This window comes from Octopus sinensis, linkage group LG30 (assembly GCF_006345805.1).
Source record: "Octopus sinensis linkage group LG30, ASM634580v1, whole genome shotgun sequence".
NCBI classification, from domain to species: domain Eukaryota; kingdom Metazoa; phylum Mollusca; class Cephalopoda; order Octopoda; family Octopodidae; genus Octopus; species Octopus sinensis.
This window is the reverse complement of record NC_043026.1, coordinates 11,397,753-11,411,712: the sequence shown is the minus strand read 5'-3', so window position 1 is coordinate 11,411,712 and position 13,960 is coordinate 11,397,753. Positions and strand designations below refer to the sequence as shown.

Genomic DNA, 13,960 nt, shown 5'->3' with positions numbered 1-13,960 from the left:
TTTGTGAAAAAAACCGTTTGGAAGTTACTTTTTCTTTCCCCACCATCCTTAATGATACCATTGGACCATGTCTGTGTTTAAGAGAAAAAACATTGGCGATCTTTCGTCTCTAGTAGACCTTTCCGTCGATATCCGTAAAAATTTTTTTTTGTTTTTACATATGGGCTTGCGGGAACTTTTGAAGTAATATACATACATATACACATACACCGAGTAAAAAATTTCAGTTATCTCTTTCTTTCACACATTACTCTGTCTCTTCACACACACTAACAGAAGCACTTCACTTACACAACATACTGTCTGTCTCCCACACCCCATCAAACACACACACACACATGTATATCAATGCTTCCCCTGGACGGTAACTTCAAAAGAACTTCCCTCGTCATACAATCGCTTTCTCTTAGTCTCTTTCGCTCTCATTACTTCAAAAGTTCCCGCAAGCCCATATGTAAAAAAAAAAAAAATTTTTTTTACGGAAATCGACGGAAAGGTCTACTAGAGACGAAAGATTGCCAAAACATTTTCTAACAGAAATTATGCTATTTAAAATTAATCTCTTACCTATTTCTTTTCTTAAAACCAGTGGATAAATGCCAGAAATGACCCCAGTCTCTCCAATATTTTAAATTACAAACAGAAACAATAGGCGCAGGAGTGGCTGTGTGGTAAGTAGCTTGCTAACCAACCACATGGTTCCGGGTTCAAGTCCCACTGCGTGGCATCTTGGGCAAGTGTCTTCTATAGCCCCGACCCGACCAAAGCCTTGAGTGGACTTGGTAGACGGAAACTGAAAGAAGCCCGTCGTATATATGTATATATATGTATGTATGTGTGTGTTTGTCCTCCCAGCATTGCTTGACAACCGATCCTGGTTTGTTTACGTCCCCGTCACTTAGCGGTTCAGCAAAAGAAACCGATAGAATAAGTACTGGGCTTACAAAGAATAAGTCCCGTGGTCGATTTGCTCGACTAAGGGCGGTGCTCCAGCATGGCCGCAATCAAATGACTGAAACAAGTAAAAGAGTAATCAGAGGCGGAGAGTAGGGCTGACAGAAAATCACAAATGTTGAATATTTCTCTTTATAGCATAAATGTGTTCATGGGGAGAAGAATATTGGGAAACATTAATACATGCGTGAACGAGAAAGTAACGAGGGTAGCCCTGGAATGTGCTAGAAAGAATAGCCAAATCTCCGTCAAATTACACTCTTTCCTGTCCTTTCCTAGGCCAAAAATCGGTCTGGATGGTGGGAAATTAAAAAAAATAGCTATGTAGTCTTTCTGATCCGAAACTTCTACCCTGTCCACCGAGAAAAAAGTTTTCCTCAAATTCCTACGCTGTTTGAAAAGGTATTTGTATAAACTTTCATTAAAAGATACTTTTCCTGAAAGTTATGAGGGAAAAATCGGATCGTGTGAATTTCCCGAAAGCCATCTCCGATCGCTTGCTCAAAATGATTTAGATCTTTTTACACCTATTAGCCTTTTTTTTTTACTTACATTGATGACTAATACTTTTCGGCAAATTTCGCTACATTTATATTTTTAATAAAATTCTGAAATTCCAACTTTTTCACCCCCATCCCTTATTTATAAAGTCAAAATATCAGAGAGGTCATTGCTGGGAGTCATTTTTTTAACCCAAATTCGTTTTAGATCTTACCACACCAAGTAGCCTTGTTCCCTTTTACCTTGATGACCCAATATTTTTCGGCAAATTTCGAAACTTTCAGTATTAAAATATACCCATTTTCTCCCAGTCACAGTTTAAAACATTTTGAAAATCCGTAATCTTAGAATATTAGCGAGGTCATCACCTGGAACCATCCGACAGTAATTCATAAGAGTTATGTAAAAACATCAAATAGCTAGGAGTTCAATCAAAAGAATACAATAGCTTTAAACAGATAAGATGATTACGAAGCACCCAACTCGAGCTGATGACCATAAACTGTATCTATGGAATAACGGTTCGTGATGTGTTATGAAGAATCGGATCGCAAAATAAACGGTAAGTAGACTAAAATTATGATGTAGCGGGCCCTGAAAAGGGCCGTTGATGCTGAAGGTAGACTCCACAGAAAGCGCTTACTTGGAAGCCTTCTGGGTCTTCTTGGGGAGAAGAACAGCCTGGATGTTGGGAAGAACACCACCTTGGGCGATGGTCACTCCAGACAAAAGTTTGTTCAACTCCTCGTCGTTACGGATGGCCAACTGCAAATGACGGGGAATAATTCTCGATTTCTTGTTGTCTCTGGCAGCATTTCCTGCCAATTCCAACACTTCGGCAGCCAAATATTCCATCACAGCAGCCAAGTAGACTGGAGCTCCGGCACCAACACGTTGGGCATAGTTTCCCTTACGGAGAAGACGGTGGATACGACCGACAGGGAACTGAAGTCCAGCACGGGATGAACGGGTCTTGCTCTTTCCCTTCACTTTTCCTCCTTTACCACGTCCAGACATTTTCAAAGTTCGATACTAGTGTGTAACTAAAAATTATATAGAGCTTTTCGCCTTTAAATACTGCTTAATCGGCTCCAGCAGTCGAGAAGCAGGTGAAAAATAAGCGGGCTTTTGTCACGTGACATAGTTGCCAAATTCAACCAATGAAAATGAACGGCGCCGATTTGCAAAAACTGTTCATCTGCTGAGCCTACTTGACAGCTATAAATAGGGTAGCTGCAGAGTTAGCAGTAGCGCTAGTGACATCATGCCACCAGCACCAGCTACCGCTTCGAAAGGAGCCAAGAAGGCTTCCAAGGCCAAAACTTCACGTCCCGCAGGAGACAAGAAGCGCAAGAAGAAGAGGAAGGAAAGTTATTCCATCTACATCTACAAAGTAATGAAACAAGTCCACCCCGACACTGGTATTTCCAGCAAAGCTATGTCCATCATGAACAGTTTCGTCAACGATTTGTTCGAAAGAATAGCTTCTGAATCCAGCCGTTTGGCCCACTACAACAAACGTTCAACCATCAGTAGCCGTGAGGTGCAGACTGCTGTCCGTCTGCTTCTCCCTGGGGAGTTGGCTAAGCACGCCGTCTCTGAAGGTACCAAGGCTGTTACCAAATACACCAGCAGCAAGTAAATCTTGGTCTCTTGAAAAAAAACGGTCCTTTTAAGGGCCACCTACATTTTCGTGATTGTAAACTATCGATTTTCTATAGATCTGCGATTTTATTTGTTATTCACGATATACGTGTCGCTACGTGGTGTCGTTCGAAGCACGATCTTTTGATCGCCGAGGTAGGATAAGGGGTTGTTCTGGGCAAGCAATGGGGACATCTGATCTGGGTTCGGTGATGCATCCAATTCTTTCGATCCTGTTTTCTCTTCGGAATTGCATGTTAACCTTAAACGAGCCCTAGTCATATCCACACATAACGAACTGAAATACGAGGTAGGCAATTTGGATTTTATTGCAGCAAATAGAATTGACGTGAGTGAGGGGAAAGTGTCCCAGCCGTGAAAGTGATAGTGTAATTTGTACATAGCATCTCACATCCGACCCCCGCACAGGCCTTATACATATAGTAGTGGCGAAAATTAGAGTGGCTGTGTGGTAAGTAGCTTGCTTACCAACCACATGGCTCTGGGTTCAGTCCCACTGCGTGGCATCTTGGGCAAGTGTCTTCTGCTATAGCCCCGGGCCGACCAATGCCTTGTGAGTGGATTTGGTAGACGGAAACTGAAAGAAGCCCGTCGTATATATGTATATATATGTTTGTGTGTCTGTTTGTCCCCCTAGCATTGCTTGACAACCGATGCTGGTGTTTACGTCCCCGTCACTTAGCGGTTCGGCAAAAGAGACCGATAGAATAAGTACTGGGCTTACAAAGAATAAGTCCCGTGGTCGATTTGCCCGACTAAAGGCGGTGCTCCAGCATGGCCGCAGTGAAATGACTGAAACAAGTAAAAGAGTGTAGATACGAATTCTGCTTGATTATTCCGAATGGGATTTTTACTGTAATATGCTTTATAGTAATTTTGTAGGGAGTGGTTTATAATAGGGGCTTTTTGAATAAATATAACATATTGCATTCCTTCGGTTTAACTCGATTTGACAATAAAACTTCGCTTGCTTCCGTGACAACACGACAATTCACTTCAGATATCTTAGCCCCGTGACTGCTACTAAAATGGGAAGAGAAAGCGAATGGGTTGTGTGTGCGTGTGCTTGTCCCTGACGGGAAAAAGGGCGCACACACAGACAAGAGCAAGCAAGCACGCACGCGCAACCCTTTACCTTTCTCCTTCCATTTTAGTAACTGTCACGGAGGTCGCGAAGATATCCGATACAAAATAACGAATGCCGTAAGATTACGATTCTGTCAACTCAGGCCTTCAAGCCGGCTATCCACCCACGTGCTAGAAATAACAGCCAAATCTCACAAATCTGCGATAACAAAGGAATTTTGAAAAGATTTTTTTTTTCAGAATCAGATCTTCCATAACCAAAAACGTGGGATTCTGCTAGAAAAAAAAATCAATATATATCCATTTTACCCGAATTTATGACGGAAAAATCGGATCTTGTGAATTTTCCGAAAATCCCCTCCCTACCCCCAGGGTCGTCAGTGCACATCGTTTTTTTCCTATTTTTTTCCCCACACACTTATTAAACACACCCGTTCCAGTCTGGTTAATTCCTTTTATCGTTCCCGGGTGAAGATCTTTATAGTGACCAAAAACGAAAAAAAAAAAACCCTTTTCACATTTCATTCCACCTCCCCTCCCCAATTTAAAATTTTGAAATTCTTTTGGAAATTTTTTTGAAACCACCTTGTCCAAATTTATAATCCCCACCCCAACATCCCCCAAATTTTAAATTTTTTTAAAAACTTCACCCCGTCTCTCCAGCGGACCTGGTGTAGAATTATTTCTTTATTTACCCATAAGGGTTTTTTTACATAGATGGGGACAATACAATGATTTGGGTTCATGAAATGGACCTGGTGCAGAATCCCTTCCGCCCCCTCACAAAAACGTCCAAATTTATAATTCCCCAAATTTTAAATTTTTCAAACTTCACCCCGTCTCTCCAGCGGACCTGGTGCAGAATTATTTCTTTATTACCCCATAAGGGTTTTACATAGATGGGGACAATACAATGATTTGGGTTCATGAAATGGACCTGGTGCAGAATCCCTTCCGCCCCCTCACAAAAACAGACCTTTCCGATTTTTATTTCTTGTTCCGCAGATTTCTGTTTTCGATGACGGAAATACGGAATATACAAGAAATCAAAGTTTTCAAGATTTCAAATTCAATAAGCATATAGATATGTGTATATTGGTTGGTGCATAATTATTGCGGCATTTTTTCTTCCAACAAAAAAACATCTTTTAATGGGAGGAGAAAGGCTGTGTGTGTGTGTGCTTGTTCTTGTCCACACTGACAACGTGCTATTTAAGAAGAGTGGTCCCGGTGCGCGCACTCGCACTCGATCCTTACTTTGTGTTTTTGCTTTATTTACTCTTTTACTTGTTTCAGTCATTTGACTGCGGCCATGCTGGAGCACCGCCTTTAGTCGAGCAAATCGACCCCGGGTCTTATTCTTTGTAAGCCCAGTACTTATTCTATCGGTCTATTTTGCCGAACCGCTAAGTGACGGGGACGTAAACACACCAGCATCGGTTGTCAAGCAATGCTAGGGGGACAAACACACATATATATATATATATATATACATATATATGACAGGCTTCTTTCAGTTTCCTTCTACCAAATCCACTCACAAGGCATTGGTTGGCCCGAGGCTATAGCAGAAGACACTTGCCCAAGATGCCACGCAGTGGGACTGAACCCGGAACCATGTGGTTGGTTAGCAAGCTACTTACCACACAGCCACTCCTGCGCCTATTTACTTTGTTTTAAAAAAAATGTATTTTGTGTTTTATTTACTTTGCTAGGTAACCACTCTTCTTAAATAGTACCCACGCACACACTTTATTGCTTATATTTCACTTCGGATCTTTTCGCTTTGACCGGCATGTTTGTCAATTCGCTACCTCTTTAAGGTATCCCCATCCGTTTATCCATATCTATATCTATATATATAAAATTATAATTAAACGTATCTAAGGGATACTAACCATGCTAGAAATAGCAGTCAAAACCTTCATATCTATATGCTTATTGAATTTAAAATTTTGAAATCGTGAAACAAATTCTGTTCACATTATTGTTTATTTAATTTCGATTTGCATGTTTAATTCGCTACGATCCCTTTAAGGTAAACAAAATTAAAATTTCAAACTGGGAGAAGGGGTGAAATTTGAAAAGTTGATTTGTTTTCACATAAACGCAGGAATCCGAAAAAATGGTTCTTAAAAAAAAGTCCGGTGTACACGAAGTAACTTCGGAAATAAATTTCGAGGCCCTGAAAAGGGCTAGTGGCTTCGTTATTTTCATTGAAGCTCTCTCATCACGAATGACTAAGGATTAAGGACTATCATATTCCAAATTGAGTGAGCAGTCCTCCATAAAATTGAATTTTTGAATAAGTGTTCTACAAATAGAAACCCTTCAGATCGGATGCAGAACCGCACACATCAAAACTTTATTTTATGAAACGTGCGCGCCATTCAGCCTTTGTCTCCTTTAAACTAAAAAGAAATGGAATCTGACAATTCGTTCCGATTCACTCGCAACTAAATTCAAATATCACAAAACTTGAACTAATGACGGTTATGGTTTATTTGTGCTGCAAGTTCCGTATAGATATTTCTTTATTACCCATAAGGGTTTACATAGACGGGGACAATACAATGATTTGGGGTCATGTGGATGAAATGGAACTATTTACAGTGAAATCGAATGGATTATTTACAACGAAAATGAAATTGAATGAGTTACAAGAACAAACAAAAAGGGACATATGAAGTGAAAAGAACAGGATAGCCGATCCCAAGTTCCGTTTAGATACATGCACAAAAAACAAGAGCGAATCGGGAACACAAACCTTTTCATGTAGATCTAAGTTTGTGAAATTTCCGAGCCCCATTTAAAAATGCAATTGGACGAACCCAAAAGCTTAATTCGTCAGTTCCAACAGGAATAAATTCACGAGGAATGAACATTAGTCACAAAAAAATTACGGAAAAGAACAATATATCGACGTCATTTCGAATAAACAATTCACGACACGAGAACACACCACTATCTTAAGGGTTAGCAAAACTTTACGAAAAAATTTAGAGGCCCTGAAAAGGGCCGTTGGGCTAAAGCAGTAGCTTCGTTATTTTCAACTTAGGCTCTCTCACCACGGATACGGCGGGCAAGCTGGATGTCCTTGGGCATGATGGTCACTCTCTTGGCGTGGATAGCGCACAAGTTGGTATCCTCGAAAAGACCGACCAAGTAAGCCTCGCTGGCCTCCTGTAAAGCCATTACGGCAGAGCTCTGGAAACGAAGATCAGTCTTGAAATCCTGAGCGATTTCACGAACGAGACGTTGGAAGGGAAGTTTTCTGATAAGAAGTTCAGTGGATTTCTGGTAACGTCTGATCTCTCGCAGAGCTACGGTACCAGGCCTGTAACGATGGGGTTTTTTCACACCGCCAGTTGCTGGGGCACTCTTCCTGGCAGCCTTAGTGGCAAGCTGTTTACGAGGAGCCTTTCCTCCGGTAGATTTACGTGCTGTCTGCTTTGTACGAGCCATTCTGATGTCAATACAATCACAAATAATGCGCCGAAAGCTGCTACGCTTTATATACACTGCAGCTGCGGGCTAAACTTTTTATCTACAAACCAAATTAAGCGCCAACACCTTCTCTCAGAACACAAAGAGAAAGCGCCAAACAGCAGCTGCCAAACGCATTGCTATGATTCGCTGATTTAGACACGTGATCTCTAATTTGTAGTGTTCTCTGCTACGTCTGCGTGCTGTGTATAAATACTTGCTACAGAAGCTATCCGTTAATGCACTTTTGCTTTTAAGTAAATATACATCTGAATAATGTCTGGACGTGGTAAAGGAGGAAAAGGTTTGGGAAAAGGAGGCGCCAAGCGTCACAGGAAGGTGTTGAGAGATAACATCCAGGGTATTACCAAACCGGCCATCCGTCGTCTGGCTCGTCGAGGTGGTGTGAAACGTATCTCTGGTCTGATCTACGAAGAGACCCGTGGTGTGTTGAAGGTGTTCTTGGAGAACGTCATTCGTGATGCTGTCACCTACACCGAGCATGCCAAGAGGAAGACCGTCACCGCTATGGATGTGGTCTATGCTCTCAAGAGACAAGGCAGAACTCTGTACGGATTCGGAGGTTAAGCTGGTGAAGTTTTTGTAACTTCGAGGTCGTGGGTAGCGACAAAACCCGGCCCTTTTCAGGGCCACTCATATCTTAATGTAAGCCACCTCACCTTTTCGATATGCTTCATCCAAAATATTTGAATTTCAGCTTCCTTTTTCTCCCTTTCAGTGAGCCTCTCGGCTCATTACGTAAGGCATTGTATTGTCCCCATCTGTGTGAACCCTTTTTGTTTGTTCTTGTTCAATTTCATTGTGAATGATCCATTCGATTTCCCTGTAAAATAGTTCCATTTCGTGCACATGACCCCAAATCATTGTATTGTCCCCATCTATGTAAACCCTTATGGGCAATACAGAAATATCATTACGTAAGGCGTACCTTAATTTAGGTCGCAATATCGGACATGCTGCAAAATAAGTTTGAGTTTTTCCATATTTTTAATCTCCGTATTTTCCCACTAGATTGGAAAAAGATTCGAAAACAGTTTTTATAAAAGTTAAGGAAAGTTTCCACTTTAATTTCACCTAAATTACTTCGGTTACTTTGTCATTACTGAGAGACATCTTTGCAGAAAGTTGACTAGATTGGTTACATTATGTTATCGCAGTTTTTTGGATTTGACTGATACTCTGCTTGAAGGCCTAGGGGTATATATATATATATAGTTTTTTTTTTGGAAAATTGAGATTTTACAAACCCAATTTTTATCAGAATTAATCTTCATATTTTTCTACATATTTCGCCAAAATGAAATGATTCCCGGAAAATTGAAAAATGAGGGGGCAGGTCGTTGAAATTTTGATATGCAAATTTTTCGGGAATCGTGCGGGTGTTAGTCTGAAAATTGACTAATTTTTGCGGTGTTGTACACAGGAATCCATACTCTTTCGAATTTAATTCTCGTTTAAAAATAATGGGCAGTCCGAATCTGCAACTTTGCTTTTAGAAATGATTTTATGGACTACTTTAAAACTTGCATCAAATGTGTTTGGAGAAAAGCATTGCTGTTAGTAACAAAAGGCGAGGAAGGTGGCTGTGGGATGTCTTAGAAATAGCTAAAGTTACAATCTTTCATCTGGAAATTAGTTAGAAACTATAAAACAAATTGCGGGTTCGGACAGTCCAAATTTTCCAGGAGTGGAAATTCTAGGATTTATGGAGAGGGGATAAAAAATTGGCGGACGTCAGAGATAGTAGCTCACATAAGTGGGAGATTCCCCGTTTTGACGGGTTTTTCAGACTTTTTTTCACAGTACCCCTTGCAAGTAATCTGGAGCATCTTTTTAAAAGTGTTTTTAAACCTTACCCTCTCCGGACCGATTTTGTAGGCACTGAAAAAGAGTGATTTAAAGGCCTTCTGGCATGTCCCATGACCTGAAACGTGGAAGCTGGTCATGGTGTATGCTATTATGCTAGAAAGAACAGCCGAAAATATTTCTGTAGTTTTTAAAAAGTGCGTAGTGCCCACAAAACCGATCCGGAGAATGGAAGTTGGGAGGGAGGCGGTTTTTATAATAATATTTCCTCCTTGCTAAAAAGGTTACAGTTAATAAACCCTTACGGGAGGGAAGATTTTAGTAGCAACAAAAATAAGGTACCTTTTTTCTAATATTTTATTAAAAACAATGGGAGGGAAAATTTTAGTAGCATGTGCGCATTCGCAGCGAAAACTATTGAAAAACATCAAGGTAGACGTGGGATGTGCTAGAAACAACAGCCTGAATATACTTGAATTTCTTTTAACTGAAAAATCCTTCTCCCATGGTTAAATGCACTCCAAAATTCTTAGCTAAATCGCATGAATCCAGCGTTGTGAAATAAAGTCGAGGGGCCCATACGGTGTGCCTGGATCAGAATTTTTCTTAGATGCATTTATTTACAAACTACGGCTAACAAAGTGTACCTGTAAAGCAAGCTTTTAAGCATCAAATAGCTAGAGGGGTTCAATCAAGAAAAGAATAGTAAACAGATAAGGTTACGAAGCACGGACGGTTTGTGATGTCATATGAAGAATCGGATCGCAAAATAAACGGTAAGTAGACTAAAATTATGATGTAGCGGGCCCTGAAAAGGGCCGTTGATGCTGAAGGTAGACTCCACAGAAAGCGCTTACTTGGAAGCCTTCTGGGTCTTCTTGGGGAGAAGAACAGCCTGGATGTTGGGAAGAACACCACCTTGGGCGATGGTCACTCCAGACAAAAGTTTGTTCAACTCCTCGTCGTTACGGATGGCCAACTGCAAATGACGGGGAATAATTCTCGATTTCTTGTTGTCTCTGGCAGCATTTCCTGCCAATTCCAACACTTCGGCAGCCAAATATTCCATCACTGCAGCCAAGTAGACTGGAGCTCCGGCACCAACACGTTGGGCATAGTTTCCCTTACGGAGAAGACGGTGGATACGACCGACAGGGAACTGAAGTCCAGCACGGGATGAACGGGTCTTGCTCTTTCCCTTCACTTTTCCTCCTTTACCACGTCCAGACATTTTCAAAGTTCGATACTAGTGTGTAACTAAAAATTATATAGAGCTTTTCGCCTTTAAATACTGCTTAATCGGCTCCAGCAGTCGAGAAGCAGGTGAAAAATAAGCGGGCTTTTGTCACGTGACATAGTTGTCAAGTTCAACCAATGAAAATGAACGGCGCCGATTTGCAAAAACTGTTCATCTGCTGAGCCTACTTGACAGCTATAAATAGGGTAGCTGCGAAGTTACCAGCACTAGTGACATCATGCCACCAGCACCAGCTACCGCTTCGAAAGGAGCCAAGAAGGCTTCCAAGGCTAAAACTTCACGTCCCGCAGGAGACAAGAAGCGCAAGAAGAAGAGGAAGGAAAGTTATTCCATCTACATCTACAAAGTAATGAAACAAGTCCACCCCGACACTGGTATTTCCAGCAAAGCTATGTCCATCATGAACAGTTTCGTCAACGATTTGTTCGAAAGAATAGCTTCTGAATCCAGCCGCTTGGCCCACTACAACAAACGTTCAACCATCAGTAGCCGTGAGGTGCAGACTGCTGTCCGTCTGCTTCTCCCTGGGGAGTTGGCTAAGCACGCCGTCTCTGAAGGTACCAAGGCTGTCACCAAATACACCAGCAGCAAGTAAATCTTGGTCTCTTGAAAAAAAACGGTCCTTTTAAGGGCCACCTATATTTTCGTGATTGTAAACTATCGATTTTCTATGGATTTGTGATTGACAAAATAACTGGGGGAAATGTGGGCGAGTTAATAGCAGCTAAATATGGAAAGGCTATAAATTTAGGGGTTACGAGCATGATCCGAAGCCTTTGAGGTCAACCACCCTTCCATCTTTGTATTCCACGTCCTACCCTTGTAATCACCCCCACCCCTTTTTTTTTTTTTCATTCCGCGTAAGTAAATGCGAGGATTATGATTTTGTATAGAACAAAGTGTTCTAAAATTGCAAGCTTTGAATAAAACGACATCGGCTCTCCACCCTGCACACATACACGCCAACGTTCCGAAAGGAATGGATGTGGTCCCTCCATTCCTAGAAATAATACCCAAATCTTTGAGATGTAGAATATGCACAACGGACATTTCTTTTCGTATTCGGCAACAGATTCCTAAAATATGAAACCGCTATATCAAAATTAGAATCTTTTTGTACCTCATATTTCCAAGATATAAGAGGGAGCTGTTTTAAGAAACATCCGGCATAACTGCCCCCTTACCGACTTAACTTTCAGAGAAATGAATATTGTTTAATAATTTTCTACGAATGTGTAGATTCCGAATATTACTCTTACTTGTTTCAGTCATTTGACTGCGGCCATGCTGGAGCACCGCCTTTAGTCGAGCAAATCGACCCCCAGGACTTATTCTTTTGTAAGCCCAGTACTTATTCTATCGGTCTCTTTTGCCGAACCGCTAAGTGACGGGGACGTAAACACACCAGCATCGGTTGTCAAGCAATGCTATGGAGACAAACACAGACACACAAACACATACACACACATACATATATATATACATATATACGACGGGCTTCTTTCAGTTTCCGTCTACCAAATCCACTCACAAGGCATTGGTCGGCCCGGGGCTATAGCAGAAGACACTTTCCCAAGATGCCACGCAGTGGGACTGAACCCGGAACCATGTGGTTGGTTAGCAAGCTACTTACCACACAGCCACTCCTGCGCCTACAATATACAAATTTTTTTTGTATATTTCAGGGCCTCTAGATATTTTCGTAAGTAGTATGTTTCGTGTTCTCGTCTCGTTAATTGTTTATTCGAAATGACAAAGATATTTTTGCTCTTTTTCCGTAATTTTTTTGTGACTAATGTTTTAGGAGGAGTGAGGTGGGGAAGTTTCAGAAAATTCGGGGTCCAATTCAATTCGGTTTAACTTTCAGGAAAATGGATATTTTTTCAGTGAAGTTTTCTTCGGAGATAGTATCGCGAACGATTCGTGAAAATATAAAAAGAAATGTGTATGCATAACATATGAGTGTTCCACTCTTCCACTAGCCCCTAGATATGAAAGCTATGGGTGTACGTATCTGTGCGCACGATTATTCAGCTGAAAACATATTTGGTAAAGAAATCAGCGAAATTTGGACTTCGAATACAAAGAGCCAGAGGAAGGGAAAATAATATAGAACACCACCCACACCCTCTGAGTCCCACCCTATCCCTGCAGACAGTGAACCCATCCGCTCCCCTCCAACAAGAAAACAGAAAAGAAAAGACAAAAAATGAACCCAGGCCCAACATTGTATGTATGACGGGAAAAGAAAAGATAAAAGAGACAATGGAAGAGTATCAATGGTGTGACAGAGGAAAGATCAGGTATGCAATAATTGGAAAAGGACGAATGGACGAGTTTATGGTAAGGTGTGAAAGGGGGGATTGGGAAGTAAGTGAAGTGAGAATGGTCGAAAAAAATCATGAGGGATTTGGAAGAGACGTTTGAGAGAAGGATGGATTTTGTATAGGAACGGAACAAGGAACATTTGTGTGGGATTAAAGGACAGGTAAGTGATGCTAGCGGATGGGGCCGTTGACACTACTTTCATATTTCATTTTGCCCATATCTATGTAATTGTGATGTTCTATGTCCCCAATGTTTGTAACGTCCTCTCTATGTAGCCCCTAGTGGGTAATAAAAAAATCAGATTACTTGTCAATTTCTAAGCTATTGTATTTTCTGAGAGTTAGTCCTTCTAACAGATTCCTGTCGTCCCACCAATGCTTTGACGACCTAATCTTCAGGAAACTCGAATGCTTGTTCAATGTCAAACCGCGACCAAGCTGCCTTGCCCAAACGGTTCGGGGGTCTAGGCCTGCGCAAGTGTTCGTCTTTATATCTTCCCTGTTTTCTTTCCCCCATCCACGCTTGCTCCCCTTTGATCCTATCCTCTCCAACAAGGATAGATGAAGCTCTATCACAGTTGTGAGAGCTGGGTTTGTCAGTTCCAGTTGTAGTGGAGGATAGACGGAAAGAGAGTATGGGATAATCTGCGTTCAGGTACCACTTTTCAACTCTTTTCCTTGATTAATCTGATCAATTTTCAAGGTGTCGCCTACTTTCAGCTAGTGCAAAATTCTCAGGGGACTGTAACGTCATACCTTTGACCAAGGGACAGAGGTAAGACCATCTGGTTTTTTCCATCACTTCTGGATAAACCCGACGGCTCCAGAACTGAGGGGATATTAATCCGTGCCAGGG

General features: G+C 41.4%; 5 protein-coding genes across 5 annotated transcripts; 3 read left to right on the top strand and 2 right to left on the bottom strand.

The window, feature by feature from the left end:
* Positions 1-1,208: 1,208 nt before the first annotated feature.
* On the bottom strand, positions 1,209-2,478 carry LOC115226612 (histone H2A-like). The gene is made up of 2 exons (XM_029797626.2): positions 2,081-2,478; positions 1,209-1,219 (listed from the first exon to the last, which is right to left on the bottom strand). Exon 1 carries the CDS (start codon positions 2,470-2,472, stop codon positions 2,095-2,097), a length of 378 nt encoding a protein of 125 aa, XP_029653486.1. The 5' UTR covers positions 2,473-2,478; the 3' UTR covers positions 1,209-1,219; positions 2,081-2,094.
* A 241-nt stretch (positions 2,479-2,719) lies between these two features.
* Positions 2,720-3,098, top strand: LOC115226620 (histone H2B, gonadal-like). Its single transcript, XM_029797632.2, has one exon. The coding sequence runs from the start codon at positions 2,720-2,722 to the stop codon at positions 3,095-3,097; it is 378 nt and encodes a 125-aa protein (XP_029653492.1). The 3' UTR covers position 3,098.
* Positions 3,099-7,955: 4,857 nt separating this feature from the next.
* Positions 7,956-8,280, top strand: LOC115226622 (histone H4). Its single transcript, XM_029797635.2, has one exon. It carries the CDS (start codon positions 7,969-7,971, stop codon positions 8,278-8,280), a length of 312 nt encoding a protein of 103 aa, XP_029653495.1. The 5' UTR covers positions 7,956-7,968.
* A 2,060-nt stretch (positions 8,281-10,340) lies between these two features.
* Positions 10,341-10,754, bottom strand: LOC115226611 (histone H2A-like). The gene has a single exon (XM_029797625.2). It carries the CDS (start codon positions 10,748-10,750, stop codon positions 10,373-10,375), a length of 378 nt encoding a protein of 125 aa, XP_029653485.1. The 5' UTR covers positions 10,751-10,754; the 3' UTR covers positions 10,341-10,372.
* Positions 10,755-10,994: 240 nt separating this feature from the next.
* On the top strand, positions 10,995-11,395 carry LOC115226335 (histone H2B, gonadal-like). Its single transcript, XM_029797334.2, has one exon. The coding sequence runs from the start codon at positions 10,995-10,997 to the stop codon at positions 11,370-11,372; it is 378 nt and encodes a 125-aa protein (XP_029653194.1). The 3' UTR covers positions 11,373-11,395.
* Positions 11,396-13,960: the final 2,565 nt, after the last annotated feature.

What these genes read in the sequence shown, in the direction of transcription:
- LOC115226612 (XM_029797626.2), bottom strand. Translation starts at nt 2,472, where the DNA reads ATGTCTGGACGTGGTAAAGGAGGAAAAGTGAAGGGAAAGAGCAAGACC.
- LOC115226620 (XM_029797632.2), top strand. Translation starts at nt 2,720, where the DNA reads ATGCCACCAGCACCAGCTACCGCTTCGAAAGGAGCCAAGAAGGCTTCC.
- LOC115226622 (XM_029797635.2), top strand. Translation starts at nt 7,969, where the DNA reads ATGTCTGGACGTGGTAAAGGAGGAAAAGGTTTGGGAAAAGGAGGCGCC.
- LOC115226611 (XM_029797625.2), bottom strand. Translation starts at nt 10,750, where the DNA reads ATGTCTGGACGTGGTAAAGGAGGAAAAGTGAAGGGAAAGAGCAAGACC.
- LOC115226335 (XM_029797334.2), top strand. Translation starts at nt 10,995, where the DNA reads ATGCCACCAGCACCAGCTACCGCTTCGAAAGGAGCCAAGAAGGCTTCC.